Source organism: Lichenostomus cassidix, chromosome 2, assembly GCF_008360975.1.
Source record: "Lichenostomus cassidix isolate B80296 chromosome 2, HeHo_3.0, whole genome shotgun sequence".
Classification (NCBI taxonomy): domain Eukaryota; kingdom Metazoa; phylum Chordata; class Aves; order Passeriformes; family Meliphagidae; genus Lichenostomus; species Lichenostomus cassidix.
The window spans coordinates 143,099,000-143,119,748 of record NC_139482.1 but is presented as its reverse complement, the minus strand read 5'-3'; the positions used below and the strand labels follow the sequence as shown (position 1 = coordinate 143,119,748).

The window sequence follows — 20,749 nt, the reverse complement described above, 5'->3', positions numbered from 1 at the left end:
AAATATCTGGAGCTAACTATTTTTCATGTCTTTGCTGCTTCTCAACAGCAATATGATCTCATTAATTTCTATTTCAGTCTACATCCAGATGTAAGTTATAAGTTTTAAAAGATAAGGTAATGGGAGAACACTCCTTGAAAGCTGATGGCACGGGGTGAGGTTGCACAGATGTCAAATAATTTCATTGACTTTCATTGAAAATTTCATATGCCACTACAGTGCAACAACAACAGGTCTGGAATGCTATGTCTGAAAGGAAATAAAAATAATGGGGAATTGGAAGCATGGAGGCTCACTTCTCCATCATCAGTTTAACTTCCACTAGGAAACAGATTTTTTTACTTGATTTATGGAGACTAGTCCCCAGGAAGGCTCATTGGTGAGAGTTTTATCAAGACAACTGGAAAAGAAAAATTTTGCTTGAAGTATATGTAAGCCCTTATTGAACAAGTAATCTTGTAGAAGAAAAAGAAATATTTGTTAAAACAAAAATAAAACATTGCATTTCCCCATAAGGATATTTACACTGAGACATGAGGTAGAACCCCAAAAGCAAATTATCCATAAGTAATTATCTGCTGAAACAGAAGATATGAAGATATTTCTTTCAGTGCAGTCATCATGCAAAGCTGACAAGGACTCAGAGGAAGTGAAATCCAAGATCTCCAATATCACGTGAATTACTACCTAAAGTCCCAAAAGTCATGAGTAATCTTTAATCTTTTCAAGGCACCAGATAAAAAACTATGGTGAAAGAGCCTGGACAAAATAGCATATAACCACCTAGGTGGGGGATGGTATACTTAAATTTTTTTGTGGTGAGCTGGGCTGCAGTGTTTGGAAAATGATGCTTTCATTCAATATTTCCTTAGGTTTTAGTCCCAAGCAGCAGGCACAGGCAATAGAAACACAAAATCCTTTCAGTAAAGGTGACTGAATCTTCTTTCTGTTTCATAAATTAGTCTGGTTTCTCATATTATGTAGGAGTAAAGTTTAAAAAAATATCACCACTGTTTTTTTGTTCTGGTACATCCACCTCCAACAGTTTGACAGCCTCTGGTCAGCAACCTCCTTGCTTTTGTTCAGGGTGCTGAGACATCACGAGTGCACTCAGATAGTGATGGGGAATGTACCAGGATACAAAGGAATGACGTGGATTAAAGGAAGATGAATCATAGTGTCATCTTTATTGTAGACAGGAGCAATTGTCTTGTGGGTCACTGTGTCCCTTCCCTCCTGTCTGCCTGTGCAGTAGTTAAAGGTTTGTCCTTATAACCTCCTTGTTTAACCATAGGCTACAGGAAGTAATGAAAATAAGCAATATTTGAACCATTATCCTACAGAAAGTAGCTATTTCCTCCATGCTATCTTATGTTACTACCACTTTCTCCCTTCTTCTGGTCCATTTAGGAAACAAACCAAATTCAGGTTCAAATTGGAGTATCATAAAGCTATTTAAGCAGACTTTTCCCTCTTCTCCCCCCATCCCTAACCTTTCAGTCTGGAATTATGGGGTTTCTTTTAGCCATTAACATTTTGCAACTGCTTACATGACCTTCTCCAGCAGCACCTTGAGCTGCTCCCCGTCGTGTGGCTGAGAGAGTCGACAGTCAGTGTCTGTGAGCTTCCCTTCTCCCACAGCTGCTCCCCTTGGCTGCCACTCACCTCCTGCTCAGCACGGTGACAGCTTCAAGCCAGAGGGAGCTCTGAAGGAAAGCAACCCTCCCCACGTAAAATCTCGTGCGCTCTCATTTACCCATCACACTTTCAGGCAGCTCTGGCATCTGCCAAATCTTTATTTCTGTCATCTGTAAGTGCCTCTCGCCCCGGGCTTCAGTTTACAGGAGGCAGAAAAAACAGCACCCATAGCTGAGATCCTGGCCAAGAAGTGTTACCTTCACCTTGTTTGATGAGAATTGTGCTAATGTTCTGTACCTCAAACGACAGAGAAGTGAGCAACCACATGAACAATAAACTATATTTATTCCTCCTGCATCAGTAACAAGATTACTATGATGAGGGATCGTGGGGTGACATAAATAGAACTGAAATATCAGACTGGACTTCTGTTTAAACAGTATGGGTTGGTTTGAATTTTTTCACCATAAAACAATTCCAGACATCAGGTTTACACTAGCAATGAAATTTCTGTTTTGCTCCCTTTAGGATTTCAGAAGTTTAGGAAAAAAAAATAAAACGATTCTGGAATCAACATTCACAAAACTACCATGGAGCTTGCACAGATCCTGGTTTACACTGGCTTAAATGACTGCTATATCACTGCAGTTAAAACCACTGGAACATCTTCCCACTCCTCTCTTATCTCATTGCTCTTTGTCTTTCTATGGTGATGGAAAAAATATGTATTCCACAGCCAGCAGTAGCAGTTCCATTACTGAATGGGTTATATCCCTGAGGCAGTATCTCCATATGAATTCTGCAATACTTCATTTTTCATAGGATTAGTGCAGGATCCCCACCTGATATATTTTATAGATTCTTTACACAAATGGAATAGTCATTACTAACCTGTATTTCACTCATTAGCACCTCATATGACATTTAGAGAAAATTCACGCTCAATTTTTCTAGAGGTTCTTTCCACAAATAGCTTATAGGAGCTAGAAATCATCACAGGGAAGTACTTCTGATGGTAGTGTGAAAAGACACTAAAATTTACAGATATATAATAACTCATAGGAAAATCTGATATACTTTGGATTATTCCAATAATTAAAATATATCATCATGATGATCTGCCTAAATATCAGTGACTTGAAAATATCCATGTCATGTACTTTCATACAGCGTAAAGCATAGGTACAGGGCAGGGAATTTTACATGCTGGTAGGGTTTTGTTAAAGAAAGTTTCCAATGTAAAGATTTGTATAAAGATAGTCAAAGTCTTCCTGTGTATTTGTACTTCGATTAGAAATCAGGCTGGGCTTAGACATGAAGTGTTTACATATTTTCTGTGAGCTAAGCACACTGGAAATATCAAAAGAGCTTTGAATTTCAAAGTACAGGTTTTCTTAGTTCAAATATTAGACCTAAATATCTGAGTTTCCCTGTTTCAGAATTTCTGACAGGTAGGATAAATAGAATTTAGATGAGTAGGAAAACAATTTTGCTCTTCCTGTGTGCTATATCCCAGCAGACACAGGCATCACCTTCTTCCTTTAACCCAGAAATTTCCAGTTGCAAGGAGGTCTGCAAGAGATACTGGGCAACCTCTGTCCCTGTTTAGCAACTTTTCTGTCATTGGTCAGCAAATGGAGCTGTGTCTACTCTTTGGTCTTCTCACGAGTCCATTTCTTCTCCTGCCTTAGACTTCTTGAGACATCTTCTGTCCCACTCCTCTATTGCAGAAGCTCTTCCACCATTACTCTGAAGAAAAATAACCTGGTCTCCCTTTTCACCCATAAGGTCCCATCTGAGTCAAAGTGCAGTGAGGAGAACACCAAAAACCTTCCTCCCAGTGCACAAACATTTTCTTTGGGGGAACATGTAAAGCCTGTTGTATTGCAGGTGCTCCTCTTTGAAAGAGGCCTTGGGAAAAAAAGCTAGGGAATGAGCAGCTTTACTCAACAGAAGAAACCTGGCCTTTCTTAGTTTCAGCCAGCAGGCTGGGCAAGCACATGGATAAACAGTTCCCTCCCAGCAGTGCAGGAGAATGGCCCAAGCCCCATGGGAACCTTCCCTGTGCCACGAGCAAGCCATCCCAGGTCTGTGGGAGACTGCAGTGATGGTTGTCACCGCAGGCAAGGTCACATCATGATTCTTCCTACCACTCTACACAGCTCTGGTTGGCTGAGTCCCTCCCCATGCTCTTTAAAGGGCCTTGAGTCCTTCAATTACTTCTCCAAGTCATTAAGGGGCAGACTGCTACAGAACTGCTGTGTTTATCATTTATGTCAGTGCTGCCTGGGGATGCCAACAATTCCTCATCACAATATTGTTACTGATTAGAACACAGCATCCATCCTTTTGACATAATGCTCAACACAGCAGGCCGTTCTATGTTTGTGTTTCATTCATCTAGTTTGCCTTAATTTCCCTATGGATCAGTTGGGCTTTTGTGTTCTTTTTTAAGGAACGCACCTTTCTTTTTCCCTGTTTGAAAAAAGCCCTGGTCCATTATTTACTTAGACTGATGCAGTTCTGTTTCCTTGCACATGAAATCAGGGTCAGTGCCTCTGTGCTTCCAGCAGCAAAATGAAGTAGAATCACCTGTGAGCATTATAAAAATCATGCCAAATCATGCATAAAAAATCATGCCAAAGTGATACTGCCAGCAGCAGACACAAGGTAATCACAGGAGAAGAGGAGTCAAAATGAGGGACACCAACAAATAAACCTCCTGTCTAACTCAAAATCAACGGGAGCAGGGAAGTGAGAATCCTTTTTTTCCATCTTGAGAGCTTGAGATTGTTTTGACAGGATATTTATAGCTGAGATGATGTCCTGACCAAAGGTCCATGTAGGGAGTACAGTCTAAGTCTAGATAGGATCTCTCTTCAAGAGCAAATTAGCTATGAAATCCAGTTCATAGCTGTACTATCTCAATGTGTGTTCTTGACACATTTCTTAATCCTTTTATTGCCAATTATAATGCTTCCTAGGCATTTATAACAGCAGTTTGCCCTATTTCCAAAGTTCTGGAGAGGGATTCTGATATCTGGTATTGCTTTGACTCTGATATCCTTTTGTTCATCCCCCTTAAAACTGCAAAGGTGTAGACAAAATGAAGTTATTATTCAGAGGAGGAAAAATGAGTGGGGCAAGCCTCTGCAGGATTTCTTATAAGACAAAGATAATTTGGTGGTATCCACATAGGATATAGAGAATTTAAAAAAAAAAATTCCTGTGGAATAATCATCTGCTGTAAACAACTGCAGTTTAATTGAATTAGCCATGACAAATACCAGCTGAGGACTTGGTTAATGTTTCCACTTTAACTGATCCACTGTGGTCCATTGACGTATCTGTTACTCCTTTCCTTGGTAATTCTGATAAAAAGGGAACCTGGTAGCCTTCTTAGTGGTTTGATATGCTGGAGAAAAATATTTTTCAATAAATATTTATAATAACGCACCTCAAATAGTCTTTTACATTTGGAGAATGCCCATATCGCCAAGTTTGCACACAACCTCTGAAAAAGTTATGTTCTGGAGTTTATGACCAACATCCTAAATAGTCACAGAATGGCCTAACTACGTACTTTTCTTAAAAAAGAAAAGTAGAAAAAAACCCAGAGTGGCCTCAATTGGGCCATCATGGAGACATCTCTGTGCCATCATGCATGCAGAGTCGCAAATGACTCCAGTGCTTGTCTTCATGTGAGGAAACTCATGGTTCCTCTGGTTATTAAGCATTTTGTTAAGCAATTAAGTGTTTAGTATTCTACTCAGCAGTGCAAACTCGTGGTATCTTCCTCAGGATTTTTAAAGCAAATAACTTTGAGCCAAGCAGAACAACTTTATATTGCAAGTTACAGAGTTTTGCTCTCTTGGTTAAAGTATTTTACTGGGTTATTAATAATTTATTTGTTGTGTTGGATTTTAAAACACAAATTCAGATTTATTGATTTATTAGTGCTTTGTGATAATTTTCCCAATGTCTCCTATATGCATCAGTCTTTATGAAAATACTGCATGGGTTAATGGATTATTTACTTTTCTGTGTGTTTTTTTTTTATTCTAGTATTCTCAAATGCGGGATGAAGTATTCAAGTCAAACTTGGTGTGTGCATTTATTGTTCTTGTATTTATCACAGCTATCCAAAGCTTGCTCCCTTCTTCCAGGTAAATACAGAAATATATCTCTATATATCTGAAGACAGTCTTGGGGACACAGTGGAATAACATTTCTAGGATTGATGTGCAATGAACCTATAAAATCTGCTTGTTCCCCAGAAGTGTTTGGTAATACTTGTTCACTTTTTTTCAATATTAACTAGTTTTTTTATCAGTTTATCTGCAGCTACATATTTTCAAGTGCAGCAGAAGCATCTACTGTCATTATGTTGTGTTTTCAAGTAGAGCTACCACTGATATAAGTGGAAATTTTGGGTTACAAAAATTTGACACAGTGTGTCCTGGTGAAACATGATCCAGAACAATAACTGTGCCTCTTCCCTAAGTGACTGGTAATCACCTTGGGTATCAGTGATTCTCTCAGTTTTGCTTTATAAATGCTGTGTAACAAAATTGCAGTTTGCTTTGCTGCTGGCAATGTGATTTGCCCAGCTGGGAAAAAGCAGTCTCAGGCCATTAATAAGCCCAGAGGTGATCTGGTAGATCTGTTTTCATTTCTGCTCTTCTTTGGGGCTGACCAAGCAATATATTCCTATCAAGGTGATGATAATGTGACATGATGAGACCTCAGTGTCTGCATTTCACAGACTCAAACCTGTCATTTGGCATTTTTGTCTACTATTTAATAACGAGATCACAAGAGTGTGTGCAAGGACTGAGGTCAATTTTCTACAACAGGACTGCCACTGTGAAAACCCTCTGGTCCCATTTGGTCTTTGACAGAGAAATGTTAAAACAGAAATCCCTAGATGAACATAATTCTCAGGCATTTTCTAACATGCAGATGAACCTTAATTTATGGCTGACTGCAGAGTAACTTTGAAAATACATTACTTGTACCAGAAATAAGACATTTATTGTGTTACAGTAGTGCAGCAAGATTTCTTGAATCGTCTCTGGAAGACGTGAGTCACCAGGCTGATGTCTAAGAACACCAAAGTGCTGGTTAGGTGCAATCAGACAACTGCATTCTGTAGCAGTGGTGTCTCATATATTTTGTAATTCTCAGCTGAGAAAGAACCCAGAGTAGTACATGACCTTCTGTTGGTCATTATGTACTGTATTGCCTCTAGTAAGTTTGCTTGCTTTTCAGAAGCTCTTCTCCCAATACACATTCAAAATTCTTCACTTCTGGTAGAAGTTTTCATTTGTTTCTTTCTTATTTTTTTCCTCAATATGTACAAGAAGATATATGGATCTTATTAATGGAACCTATTTTCCAAAAAGATTTCTGCTGCTATATCAATCACTGCCATAACAGTAAAAAAAAAAAAAAAAAAAAAAAGATTAAAAAAGTCAGTTTTTTCTGTCTCTACAGATTCATCTCTGTTAATTCTTGTGAGGGTGTCTAGTGCCATTGGAATGAGGGGGAGGGAGTCACACAAACACATTGCCTGCAGCTGCCTCACCTCCTAGTTTCTCATCTTGTGTTTTTCCCTGAGGACCTTTTTGTCACTGAATGTTAAAGAGTCTGTAAATACAAATAGGTTGAAATGAAGATTAGATAAATTTTACAAGAAAAGATCAGCAGAAGTTTTTCAAAAAATATGCCCTTGTCTTCAAGAACACCTTTAAAGGTTGATTGCTGGAACCTGAGAAGATATTTAGGGAAAGGACATATTACCACTACCCCTGTTGTGAGAGAAGTTTTGGAGACACATGGATGTTTTACGGCAGTTCTTATGTTCTGTCAGGAGCTGAAGATCACTGTCAAGGCTTAAGGAGACAAATTTTGGTCTTGTTTTTACAAGTGCTGATAGTCTGCTTAAAAAAAAATGTGTTTCAGTTTTTTAAAAAGCATGCCTGTCAACAGATGAGCAACCCTAAAATAACAGGATAGGGGTTTTGAGTGAGAAGTTCAATATGCTTAAGCATATTGAATGAGAAAATAATCTAGAAGTTCAAATTTCCTAAATTCCAGTTCTAAAAGCAATTCAAAGCATGAGTAGTTGGACCAACTATCACAAAGTTAGAAAGGATTTGGATTCAGAGAATCTTTGAGATAACTGCATGTTCATTTGTTATACGTCTGGCAAATATCAGAAAATTAAAATACTAGTGTTCTCTTCCCTATCACAAGGGTGGAAAAAATAGAAACAATTTCCAAGTAGCAACTAACAAAATAGAATTCACTCCTCATGGTAATTTACCCATTTCCTAAAAACACATATAGGAATTTTTCAGTGAATGCTTCAGATTTCTGTTGAACAATGGTGAGATTTATATTTGCTTAAGTAGATGTGTGCATATATTTTGAGCTGAGTCTTTTGGTGATTTCTGAAAATTCGGTGAAAATGCTATTCAAATTGTGATAGAATATATCTTATAAACGTTTTTCAGGGAGTTTCCCAGAGAGCTAATTTTAGTCTGTGTGTTAAAGAAGGGAATCATATTTCAAATCTAGTGAGTATGGAAGCTTCATAATTTTATCTCAGTTTACATCTATCTCCCTAGGGATAAATATTTGATCCATCCATACATTTTTTCTTTTCTGACAGGGCAGACACATCACTGAATGTAAAAATCTTTGCACTAGTGCTCATTCTTTGAAACATTGAGTTGGGGAAATTACTCTAAGTGTGATAAATTAATGCCGTATTTTTACCATAATTATCCTCTATGAAACCATTATATTACATTGCCAACCTTGCAGTGATTCATCTTCTCCATCTGAGAGGCCTGGGAGTTTCATTTATTTCCTACAATGAACTTTTTGTATGCTCACATGGGCAGTAGATCATACTAGAGTAGACTGCTGAACTACTCTTATTTCTGCCCATTTTTCACTCTGTTATTCTTGTGTCAGGAAAAAAAGCAGATTTCAAATTGTTGTTAATTTAAACACCTGCATCTTCTGTTTTACATAAGTTTTCCTTTTGGCTCAAGTCACTAGATTTGGGACTGCACATGAGGAAGAGGGAAGGCAAAAGCTCTTTTTAAACTTCACTTGATCTTAGCAGTAAGGGAACCCCTTAAAAGAAAATCAATTGGTCTTGAATGTCTTCTTGAATGAAGGGGTGATCCAAGCCAGGTGTCCTAGATCTGGGAGAAGTTCATGGACAAAGGATCATGGGTTTTTTGTTCCTATTCCTCTAACCTTGTCTATGTATTTTACTGTACTTGATCCTGTCAGCATGCTCTTATCAAAATCTCAGCACAGATACTGGATTGTTCATCTAAGAAGTCGTACTGTGCCAGCTTCAGTTTTGTTTTTAAATCAAGCAGGCTTAGGCAAGAGACAAACACATCAATCTTCAATTGATCAGCTACAGTGGAAGAATTTTTGTTGCTTAAAAATCTATTGTGAACAAATAAAAAGTCTCAGTTTCTCAGGCGCCTAAGCAGGTTACTCTGAATTTTGGATTTATATCCCAGACTTAGGTCTGTAGATGCTCCCTTTTTAGTACCTTAATTCAACAGCATGGGTCTTACATGTAGAGTTTGGCAGTCCAAAATAAGAACTAATGTTTAGTGTCCTCAAGCCTGACCTCTTGAGGGTAGATCCTAATCTTTCTGAAGGCCTTAATTTGGTTTTGTACAGAGCTGGGTCAGGCTAGGTCAGCAGAGCTGGTAGGCTACATCTGCATATATAGACTGTCTATATATATATATATCTGAGATATAGTTAGAAACTATCAGTTCCAAATCAGATTGCAGCCACGTGGCTTTGCAAAGCAAGAAGGCTGTTGCAGAATGCTGCTGTACTGTGGGAAACAGAAGGAATTAATCTTACTTGACTCTGTCAGGGTCCATAAACCAGGATGGAAGCACAGCCACTGGAGAATGGGTCAATCAGGGAATCACAAGGAGCCTTCTATCTGCGTAAATCTGAGACTGCTTTGCAGTGAGAGGAATTATATCCAAAACTTCACAGATTTCTTGATGATCCCTCCTGACTCCCTTGACTAGTTCTCCATGAACACATTGTCCAGCTTTTCCCTTGATTTATTGACTGTCTCTCCCTCATCTTTCAGAGGGCTGCAGCACCTCTCCTGTGAAGACAGGGTGAGAGATTTGGGGTTCTTCAGGCCAGAGTAGATCCCTGGGAGACCTTATAGGACCTCCAGTACCTACAAGTGTGGTAGAGAAGGACTTTTTACAAGGCCATATAGTGATAGAACAAGGGGGTTTGGCTTCACACTGAAAGACAGGAGGTTGAGATTAGATATTAGGAATAAATTATTTACTGTGACAGTGGTGAAGCACTGGAACAGGTCTCCCAGAGAGGTTGTGGATGTCCAATCCCTGGAAATATTCAAGACCAGGTTTGATGAGGCTTTGAGCAACCTGGTCTATTCAAAGATGTCCCTGCTCATAGCAGGGGGTTGGAACAGGGTAATCTTTAAGGTGTCTTTCAATTCAAACCATTCTGTGATTCCTGTATATTTTCATGGTCAGAAGCTACTCTGAAGACATCAATGGATTTTGTCTCTTCTTGATAACCTTGGGACTTCCAGCAAGTTCTGAGACTCTTGCCAAAATTAATTTTAGTCACACAGGATGAAATCTGTTTCTCCTGCTCCAAACTTTGTTTTTTTACTGTTCACTCTTCCCCTCATAATGCAGTTTGGTTTTACTGGCTACGTTGTTCCTTCTTTCAAAACCAAGCTGTACTTCTGGGTAAGCTGGTGGAGAGCATAAGACTCTTTTGGGGAAGACCCAGAGTGTCTCGTATTTAACTCACATACAAAACTCTGGCAAATCTTGTTGGAGGGAAATGCTGACCCAAGTGAAGATAACTTTTCATACTAATATTATATCATCAGAACAGTGTCAAAGCTATTCCTACACAGAAGCTCTCAATAGAAATTAATGTGCAATTCTTCTTATTTTGGTTTTTGGGGAAGATAAATTTGGGAAGACAACTTCCATTTTGATATTTTTCACATTTCATTACAATATGGTTTAAAATATAGTTTAGTACTATGAAAAAGAATCCTCTTACACATGTATATCTCACTAATAGCAATTCAGACATGTTCCAGAAGTAAAACTCTCTGTTGGCAATAGACTTGTTTCCTGTTTGCTATCTTTTTAACCCAGCTTCTTTTCTGGACTTGTAAATTGCAAATCTCAATTATTTTGAGGTTCTGAGAGTAGTATCTGCACATATAAGCCACAGCTCCACTACTGTAAATTATTCAGAAGTTTGCATTTTGTTCTAAATATCTTACACCTTGATCATACTTCTGTGTTAGCTTCATTAATTTTAGTAGGTGATAGAGAAGAAAGTTTGAAGCAAATTGCATGTTATTCTGTCCTGATGCATTAGAGTTATTGTGTATTGACTTCAGGTCCCAAATTTAAATGAGAAAAATGAATAAATTTAAACAATATAATATTAAAATTAGGCTAAAAGAAATTATGGGATTTAATTGTATGTTCAAAAAAATTAAACTACTTATTTTGTGTATGCACTTATCAATATTTGACTAAAGATCACATTTGCAAGAACAAAGTGTACAGGGTATGCCAGACAAGGTTTCATTTAAACATCTGGAATATGGAACACTTTTCCATATGCTTTATTTTAAAAGACTTCCATGAAAACTGTAGATCAGCTCTTTTGCTTTTTTAGAAACCAATTACATTCTTAGCTGCAGTTGTCCCATTAATCATTAAAATGAAGGGAATCTTGCATTTCTGTAGTTATTATATCCTGACTTACGCCAGGAAACAGGCTGCATTATTGTTCTCACTTTAGAGTCTGTGAGCCTCAGTACAGCATGAGCTTGACACCTGTGATGTACACAAAATAATACTCTACTAAACTGCCCAAAAACCAGTCTGAGTGGGAACCAATTAACACACACATGACCTTAGGATACTATAGGTTCATTAGAACTGCTTTAAAAAAAAATTAAGGGACAACTGAATCACAAAAGAAAGGACATTCCTGCCATTCGGGCTCTACAAAGACATTTACAGGCACTAGCAATGATTTATTTCCCTGTTTTTTTAATTCAACAGCAGTTTCTCAGCAAGGAACTGTGTGAGGCAATGGCAGACCTTTGGGACAGGAGCAAAACTTTGCTCTCTCTGGGCTTTTTTCTGAGACTAATTGTTTTAAATTTATGACAACTGGTTTTTCCTAGCCTTACCTGTTTACACATTTATTTTCATTAGCTGTGGCATGGTGTTGAGGTTTAATGCTGGATTCTCTTTTTTTTTTTCCCAGAGTGATACCAATGGTGATTCAGTTTTCTATTCTGATTATGCTGCACTCAGCTCTTGTGCTGATCACCACGGCAGAGGATTACAAATGTTTACCCTTAATGCTCCGGAAAACTTGCTGCTGGATTAATGAGACCTACCTGGCAAGGAATGTCATTATATTTGCATCCATTCTGATTAATTTTCTTGGAGCCATCATCAATATTGTAAGCTTATAGGGAACCAAGGAATATCACACAGGAAAAGATGATTTATGAATTACTAAGCTTACTGCAGGACTTGCTAACTGTGTCTATAAGCCAGCTGTGATTTAGATAATATAGAAAAGGCAAAGTATCACAGCTTCAGGAAACTCAACCTATTGCTTAATCTCTGTATTTCTGAAATATCCAATTATTTCTGCTTTATGTGTTTCATCTATTTTTAAAACTTTTTTCTACTGTCTTTTCAATATATCCACCCTTTGAGAACCTTTTGTAATTTTCTGACATGCTGATATACTTTCTTAAAGACTGTCAATCTAAATAATGCTTATAGATTTTAAATTCCTCCTCTCCTAAGTTCTCAGATCATCTCACAGTTCTACTATTATTTAGATAACTAAGAAAAATAAAACAATTACTAAAATAATAATTAAAAAATCCCAATAGAGTCCTGATTATCTTCATGTATTCAGCAACATGAGAGAGCGTTGCATAAATTGGGCAGATTATAGTGTCAGACAACCTGATGCTGAAGTCTGAGCTGAGAAAGTGGTAAATGTCTCAGTGATATATTAAAAGTATGATTGATAGAAGAGTAAGTCAGAGAAAGAAAAATGCAGCCACTTATTTCTACCATTACAGAAAAAATATAAATACAGTAAATGTCAGGAAGTTCAATTGGGCTGAAAACTTCCTGAAGACAAGGACAGTGATGCATTATCATATAGATAGATAGTGGGTTTTAAATCATGTCTAACAAATACCTTTCAGGAAAGATTTTGGGAGAACTAGTCTTGATCTTGAAAAAAGGAGCTCTCTAACACAATATCCTTGCCTGAGTTGTTCTTTTCCCTGATTTCTTGGGCATTATTTTTAAGATTGTGTCCTCTGCAATCTAGGTTGGCTAATCCAAAAACCATCAAAAGAAAATTATTACTTTTTACAGTCACACTGGTGAGTTTCTATGAAGCAATAAACAGTTTTCTGTATTGTCATATATTTAGGTGACTTGAGTCACTGAGCCCTGACTTCTACAGGAAATCACAGCATTCATATAATCTCATTATTTTATATGTTAAATTTCTTCCATAATGGCACAAAGGCACCTGCATGCATTTAAGAACAGGTAATGCATCTCAGCCTTGCAGCTTTATGTGTCCACTGAGTTCAAATGCAGCCAGTTGGAAGGGTCTAAGATGCTTTCTAAGAAGAGCCATAAATCTTTGGTTTCACCAGGGGGCAAATGAGTTTTATGAGTCTTAAGTACATTCTTATTGTTATAATTTTTTTTAATCTTGAAAGTCTTTTTTAAAAACATCTGTGCTTGTTCTTGTGGCTTTCTGTCCTGCAGAGAGGTGTTGTACACCTCATAAACTTTCAGAAGGTACCATTAATAGTCTGGTGTCACAGAACATTGCACAGCCAGACAAGTAATACTACTGCACTGCAGAGATGGCTGAATTGCTGAAAGAACAAACAAAAGAGTCACTAGTTCAAAATTAATTAGAATTTAATTATAAGAAATTTGGCCTCATTAAATGAATTCTCTAACTGTTGGAAAAAAGGACCTGTAACTAGCTTGTATGTAACAGGAGACTCCATCTGCTTTAAGTGTCAAAACATGAAACAATTAATGATTTTTTCCTGCATTCTAAGACCATAATGTATTGCAACTCATTACTGCTGTTTTCTTTATATCTAATACACTTGGTTGGAAATACCATTAAAATGAATGATGTCATAACAACAAAAGGCAATATTACATGATCAGAACCATTGCTTCATGAATGAATTTTCATTCCCTTCAATTCCAAGCATCACAGTTGCTGTTCTGGGACCATCTTATGTTTTGTACAACCCATTTTGCATCATGCCATGGAAATAAAGGATGGATTTCACACATCCAGAAGGGTGACACTATCCATAGCAGATGAAAACTGCCTGCAGAAAGGGCACGAATTCAATCTGATTTTATGGTCCCAAGTTAATAATTTTCTCTACATTTTGTTGCAAAATCTAAGCATTTTGAGAGGTAATTCTTTAGAGTCCAACACCAGTCCTCTGTAAATCCCAGAGGAACTCATATTTCTCCTCTGACAAGAGAGCATAGGGATGCTTTTCAGATGCTGAATATCTGCAGCACAAATAACTCCCCTTTTCCATTTCATCTCCACAGTATGTGTTCTTACTGTCCATTTATTCAGTCCTTGGTGCCAGCTGGGGAGCTGGCATGGAGAGCAGCAGGTCAGCCAGTGCCACCCCTGAACCCAGCCAGCCAGACAAGATATTAGTCACCAGTGCACAACATAGCCTGATTTTGTTTTATTTCTTCACAGCTATGGTGTGATTTTGACAAACCAATAGCCCTGAAGAACCAGACGTTCAATTCCTCTGCTTCTTTTACAGACATCTGTTCCTGTCCTGAGGTATTTCTGGGGGTACTTTTGAATCTGTGGATCCACAAATGTTATATGGCAACCACTACCTGGTGGTGGAATCAGGAGCCTCAACACTGAGGAGAAGGAAGCATTTCCATCAAACCATAGGTTGATAGAAAAAGCAGAGGCTGGTTACAGAAAGAATTAACCTTATGATCTAATGAGGCATAACAACCAAGATTCAACCTTTGAACATCATGCAGAACCTTTATGCTGGAAATACATCCAGCAAGGATTCAATGAACCTAGTGCAATAAAATGAATAACCTAATTTGTATGACTCTAATGGAGAGCAAGACTTCTTACATGGTAAAACCAGCACTCAGACTGATGTTACTTTAAGTTTGCTTTTGGGAAAAAAAAAAAAGAAATCAAGCAGGCAACAAAATCAATGTGTTGGTCATGTGTAGATAAGAGAAGTATGTTGCTTAGAAAGTCATATGGCAGTGTCATGATAGTGCCAGCAGTATGCTCTTAACAGCAGGGATACAGACTTTCCTACAGAGCAACTGTACTGAAGAAAAACTGTACTCAGAAAAATGAATACGATCCCTCCTAAAGCTGTGTGATTGGAGTTAATTTAAACTACATTTGGACTGTGGGTGTTGATGTTGCTATTTTAAATCTGAACAGCTCATGCCTGTGATTGTCTCTCTCTATCCAGTATCAGCTGCATGGATTGCATTTGGCAGATGACTTATCATTGAGAAAAATGAGACAATGAAGAGATTAGAAAATGAGATATGAATAAAACCTCCAGTCATCACAATTTGAGAGAGTAATATAACCAAGAAAGACCTGCAATATTTTAAAAAAACTAACAAAAAAAACCCCAAACCAAGCCAAACCAAAAAAAAAAAAAAGACAAAACCAAAACCAAAACAACCAAAAAAACCCCAACAACAACAAACACAAACCCCAAACCTGTGGCTTTGTCCCCTCTCTGATAACATGGGAAGGATTAAAGCAGAAATATGATTCTCCCATCCTGATTATTGTGGGTCTTGTGGAAATTCTGAATCCAAAGGAATATAAATTATTTTCTCCCAGCTGATTTTTCATTAGCAAACTACTGCATGTAGCATCTGTCACTTTCCTCTTTTAATTATAGAGGATGTCATTTCCCTTATAAACCAATGAAAATGCTATGAAGGCACAGAGCAGGATCTCTGCTGACACGAAGCTGCCATGAAAAATAGAGAATTTGTAATTTCACATTCTATTTTAGAAAAACCCTTATTTTCAAAGTCCCCTTAAGAGGACTTAGCTAAGCACTGAAATCCAAAACAATCTTTCTATATTTCTGGTCACTTGATTATATATGTAGATGCTTATCTCTGATCACCAAAAGTAACCAGTGCTGTTTTCTGTTCAGTATTTTGTCTTCACTGGCGTGCTGGCAATGGTGACTTGTGCAGTCTTTCTTCGTCTCAACTCTGTCCTGAAGCTGGCAGTCCTTCTCATCATGATTGCGATCTACTCTCTGCTGACTGAAACAATTTATGCTTCCCTTTTTTTGCAATATGACAACTTGAACCACAATGGAGAGTAAGTGTTCACAGCCTCCTTTAGGAATTGCTTTTTCGTAAGGTGATGGTTTAAGCCTTGCCAGTGTATGGAATATCACCATAGTTAAATATGGAGTGATGGTTGCAACAGGCAATGCTAATTCAAAGTGATTTATAATGTGTTTCTTTCTCGAGTAGTTTTATTGAAGTGTTAATTTCATGAGGATATTTAAATATTGAGGAGGGTTTGTCTTTCATGTCCCCTATGGTGTATCAATGTTGACTAAAAATATGCATTGCTATTCACATACCTTGGTTGTTTCTATTCTTGAAAGCTCCAGAGATACTGAGGGAAAATCTCACCCCAATTTAAGAAAACAGGCATGAACAATTAATTTTTTAGAGTAAAATCCAAACAAATAATGTGCAATTATGAAATATATAAGGAAGACAGGGATAATCCTGTTTTATAGGAGAGCGTTTGAAGGACATGCTCCTCCTCCTCCTCCTCCCAGGCTTTTTTCCCAGCAAGAGGAACTGAAGAGAAGGACAGAAGAACCACAATAATTTTCAGAGTCAGAGATGCCATTAATGCTGAAATAACTGAATCTAGAGCAGCAGCAATTTAGGTCATTCAGGAAAACACTTCTTTAGTCTTTGATACTTGACCAATATGGTATTGCAGTTGCTTGTGCTTGTAGGTGCATGGCAGATGCAAATGCTCAGAGTGAGAAAACCATGGATTTGCTGTCCAATCAATTCTCACAACAGCCACATCCTTACACATAGCGAGGCTCTGCATATTCTTCCCTTCTTGCTTCCTACAGTAGCAAGGTACCAGAGATTTGGGTTGCAATTCCTCTTTTTGATGCTAGTTATCATCCTACAGACATATCTTATATCCAGAGCAGAGCCCAGCAAATCTGACAAATGTAAGCAATGCTTTGGCTAAGTAACTAGAAGTAGAAATCATGACAACTGTCACTAATCAGGCATGGCAAGGACAATTTCTCTTCTGTGTGAAAATCTTGAAGAATTCAGAGTAGCCTCTATTTGCTGTGTCAATGAAACTCTCTAGTGACTGTTATCACAGAAGAGTGAGAAAGAGAGAGGAATATTCTCTGGAATAGCCAATAGCCCAGGACAAAGGCAAATCAGCTGAAATGCTCTACTCTCACAACCAGGATATAAACTTAAGCTCTGATATTAGGGAAAATGAGGGTCAAGTCTGTGCCCTGAGGGGTTTTGTTTGCTTGTTTTTTAACCATATAAACCAGTTGAATACAAGGGTTTGCAACTCCCTACAAAACTCATCCAGCTATTGTGGCTATAGCTACAACAACACAGTAAGAGATGAGTTCCTAGACCTTTAGGGCTCTTGGCTTCAGCCAGTGTACAAGGCATTCTTTATGGGATATATTATTTTGGAGTTTGTATTTCAGGCAACTTCAAAATAGGAAACATTTGAATTCCAGCGTATTTGCAGATGACAAGGATGCTTCCTACTTGCTTTTGCTCTATATTGATGACTCATCCCATAGCAGCACATTCCCAGCACAGTAAATTCGTTTGGACCACAAAGTCAGTTCACTTATCTCTCTCACAAGAAAGTTTCATTTTGATTTATTCTCCATCAAGTTCTGCTCTTTCTCTCTCTAATTTCTCTCTCATAGGAGTCCTTCTCTGGACTATAGTTTTTTTGAAATTATTATGGAAAACAGATCCTGTGTCTGGACTTTGCTTTTTTCTTAAATCTCAAGGTAGACTAAAGGTTGTCCCAAAGTCTCTTCCAACTTCCCATCCTCATTTACTCATTTATTAATTTTTTTCAAAATGTCAAGGTTTTAACACCACTTAACAACTTCCTTTTCCCATCTCTCTTCAACAAAATAATTGCTAAGTATCCCTGGTAATTTCACCTCCAAATTTAATTTTTTCTCTCTTTTGTTTTACTATAAGTTTAGGTCTACCTAGTTCCCCAATCTCTTTTGTGTGTTCCCTGAGAAACACGCTTTTTAAAAAAACCCTGGCATAGAGAGATACTTTCATCAGTTTTTATTCATCTTTCCACATAACTGTAATTTCTCTTCATATTTTAAATCCCCTGTTACTGCTTTTTACCCCTTTCACCTTATTTTACGCTTTCTTTGTGCTCTGTACACATGACCTCTGCGATTTCATACAGCTAGTACCTGTTTGGCTCATCTTCTTTGCTTCCCTATGGCCTGCAAGAGTTTCCTTTACCTCCCTTGCCACAGGCTTCTCTGGTCTCCTATTTGTAGCTCAATAAAACCAGTCCTAGCTGCTGCTTGCCATTTTTTTGATCCTCTTTTAATCCACACTTCCTTTCTGTCATCTCCAAGCCCTTCTCACAATACAGGGATGTTTAATTTCACTCCTGCCTTGTGATTGGATGGGAGTTCATCTTTCATCTCTAGCCTCATTCACTGGGCTTTTACTTTCACAACTTGGAAGTTTCCCTTTGGCAGCTCCACCTCAACCTTTCCCCTACAAGATGCCACATCCTGCTCTCCACAGGGCTGTTTACCAAGCTCCCAGGAGGAGACTGACAGACACACAGCTTGAGTATCACATCTGAAAGTGAAAGCTCATCACCTCCTGTGTGCCTCCTGTAGGCTACAACTGAGTTCCTTAAGATGTGTCTCCAAACAGGGAGCACTCCAATTACACTCCTATTCTCTTGACCTAATTACTGCTGAATTAAATTTTCAAACACAGGGGAATTTTTTTAAGAACAGCAAAAATTACCCCTTATGAAATGAAACTTCTAAACAATTGCAACATTGACAAATCAATAAATGTATGTTACTTTGTTGTTTTTTGGTTTTTTCCAGCACAGACTTCCTGGGTACAAAGGAGGCATCTTTACTACTGATGGCAATGTTCCTTTTAGCTGTATTTTATCATGGTCAACAGGTAATGCAAATATTTTCTTCAACCTTTCTCTTTGTCCCTTCCAATTACAAGATGTGACAACAATTACTTTTAAAATAGCAACTGCCTTTTTACCCTCTTGAGCATATGACCTTTTGCAATTCAATAAACCATATGCAGAATCTGATTAAAGAAAACCCACATCTGACGCTGCATAGCATTCTTAAAAATGTGAAACATTCTATACAGCAATACACAAATTACATTGCATTTTCAAATAGAAATTGAAGGAACAAAAAAGATGTCATTATTTTAAACACACGTGCAATTCTGGAGGCACCTGACAGCTTCAGTGCACTTGAGGAAGCATAAAACCAAAATACAGAAAAGGAATAAAAACTGATAACTAATGAAACTATGGTGAAATGAAGTCCAAGTAAAGCTGTCCTCCAGCACATCTTTTTATCTCACAAGCAGAAAAAGTAGAACAGCTTACAACTTGCCTCATTCTAGGTGGATTTACTGAAAAACATTATTTTTGTAAGATTAAACTTATGGGCCTTCAATTTCTGAATAACTATTGTTCTTCATCCATTGTGATTTAAAATTAATCCCAAATTTTGCACCCAAAATTTAAAATTAAATTTGAGAAAAAGCTGTGTGATACCATCTTATTAGGTTCAATTTAATTATGTGTGGCAATTATCTGCAGAGTTGTTGGGCTGTGCACCATGTTGAGGACATAGTGCTAGGTTTTCTGTGTAACACATCTCTCTTTTCTTCACTGACTGTTGGAATTAGAGGTGTTTCCTAAAGCTACATATCATGACAGCAAAACACAGACATTTCAAAAGTTTTGTTGCTGTAATTTTGGTTGACACCATTTTGCCCATAAATGTTTCTCTAGAGAATCAAACAAAACTCAACCCTGCAATTTTGCTAGTTTTAGCAAATATAAGAAATTAACAAAACATATTCATAATATTTTATATTTTCAAACCTCATATAAAGCACTCCTTTATTTCTGAGCTGACAGTGTCATCTCAGTAGTCTGCTGATGATGAAATAAAAGTATCTAACGTTAAAATGTGATCATAAATAACAAGAATGATGTTATCTAAAATGTAAAGATTAGCTGCTGTTATTCTGAGCTTGGCTTAGAGATGTGACATTTCCCTGTAGAGCAGCACAAAAAATCAGCTGTGAAAAACTGTACCATAGTTTTTTGCAAAGTTTTTTTTGTAGTAGCATTAAATTTCTTGAAGCATCAAAGAACTCAAAATGTGGAAGCAGCTCCTGTTTCAAGTGAATCTGTAAAATATCTTTAGAACTCCTTGCAAATTTGTAGTTAATGATTTCTTCTCAGTTACTCGGTAGAGATAAAAGTCAGTTATCTGGTATGGGCTCTGTCTTCTAGCACAAAAGGAAGGGCAAAGAAAACTGAAAAATGTTTTAAAAATTTTTTTAAAATACTTTTTCCTGACATTTTTATTTGGTGCCATTGATTCAGGGAATTAATGGTCACAAGATAGAAGATCAACATATTAGCTGAAAAGATATTGTTTATAAAGATGGCAACAACACCCAGAGGGCAAGTAAATCACTGCTGAGTTGCATACAAGCTCTGGAAGTTTATATCAAGCCACAATCACTCTTAGCTTTCAGGAAGGAAAGCTCCCTAGAGTACAGGGGTCTATAAGGTCCCTTGCAAGGTG

General features: G+C 37.6%; 1 protein-coding gene across 2 annotated transcripts in view; it reads left to right on the top strand.

The window, feature by feature from the left end:
* The window catches only part of ADCY8 (adenylate cyclase 8), a 116,411-nt gene that overhangs the window by 80,221 nt on the left and 15,441 nt on the right, over positions 1-20,749 (top strand). For both annotated transcript variants that reach the window (XM_085053582.1, XM_085053581.1), the window contains 5 exons: positions 5,704-5,804; positions 11,995-12,196; positions 14,530-14,619; positions 16,007-16,179; positions 18,995-19,076. In XM_085053582.1, coding sequence (XP_084909708.1) covers positions 5,704-5,804; positions 11,995-12,196; positions 14,530-14,619; positions 16,007-16,179; positions 18,995-19,076 — 648 coding nt within the window. The remainder of the gene's footprint in view (positions 1-5,703; positions 5,805-11,994; positions 12,197-14,529; positions 14,620-16,006; positions 16,180-18,994; positions 19,077-20,749) is intronic.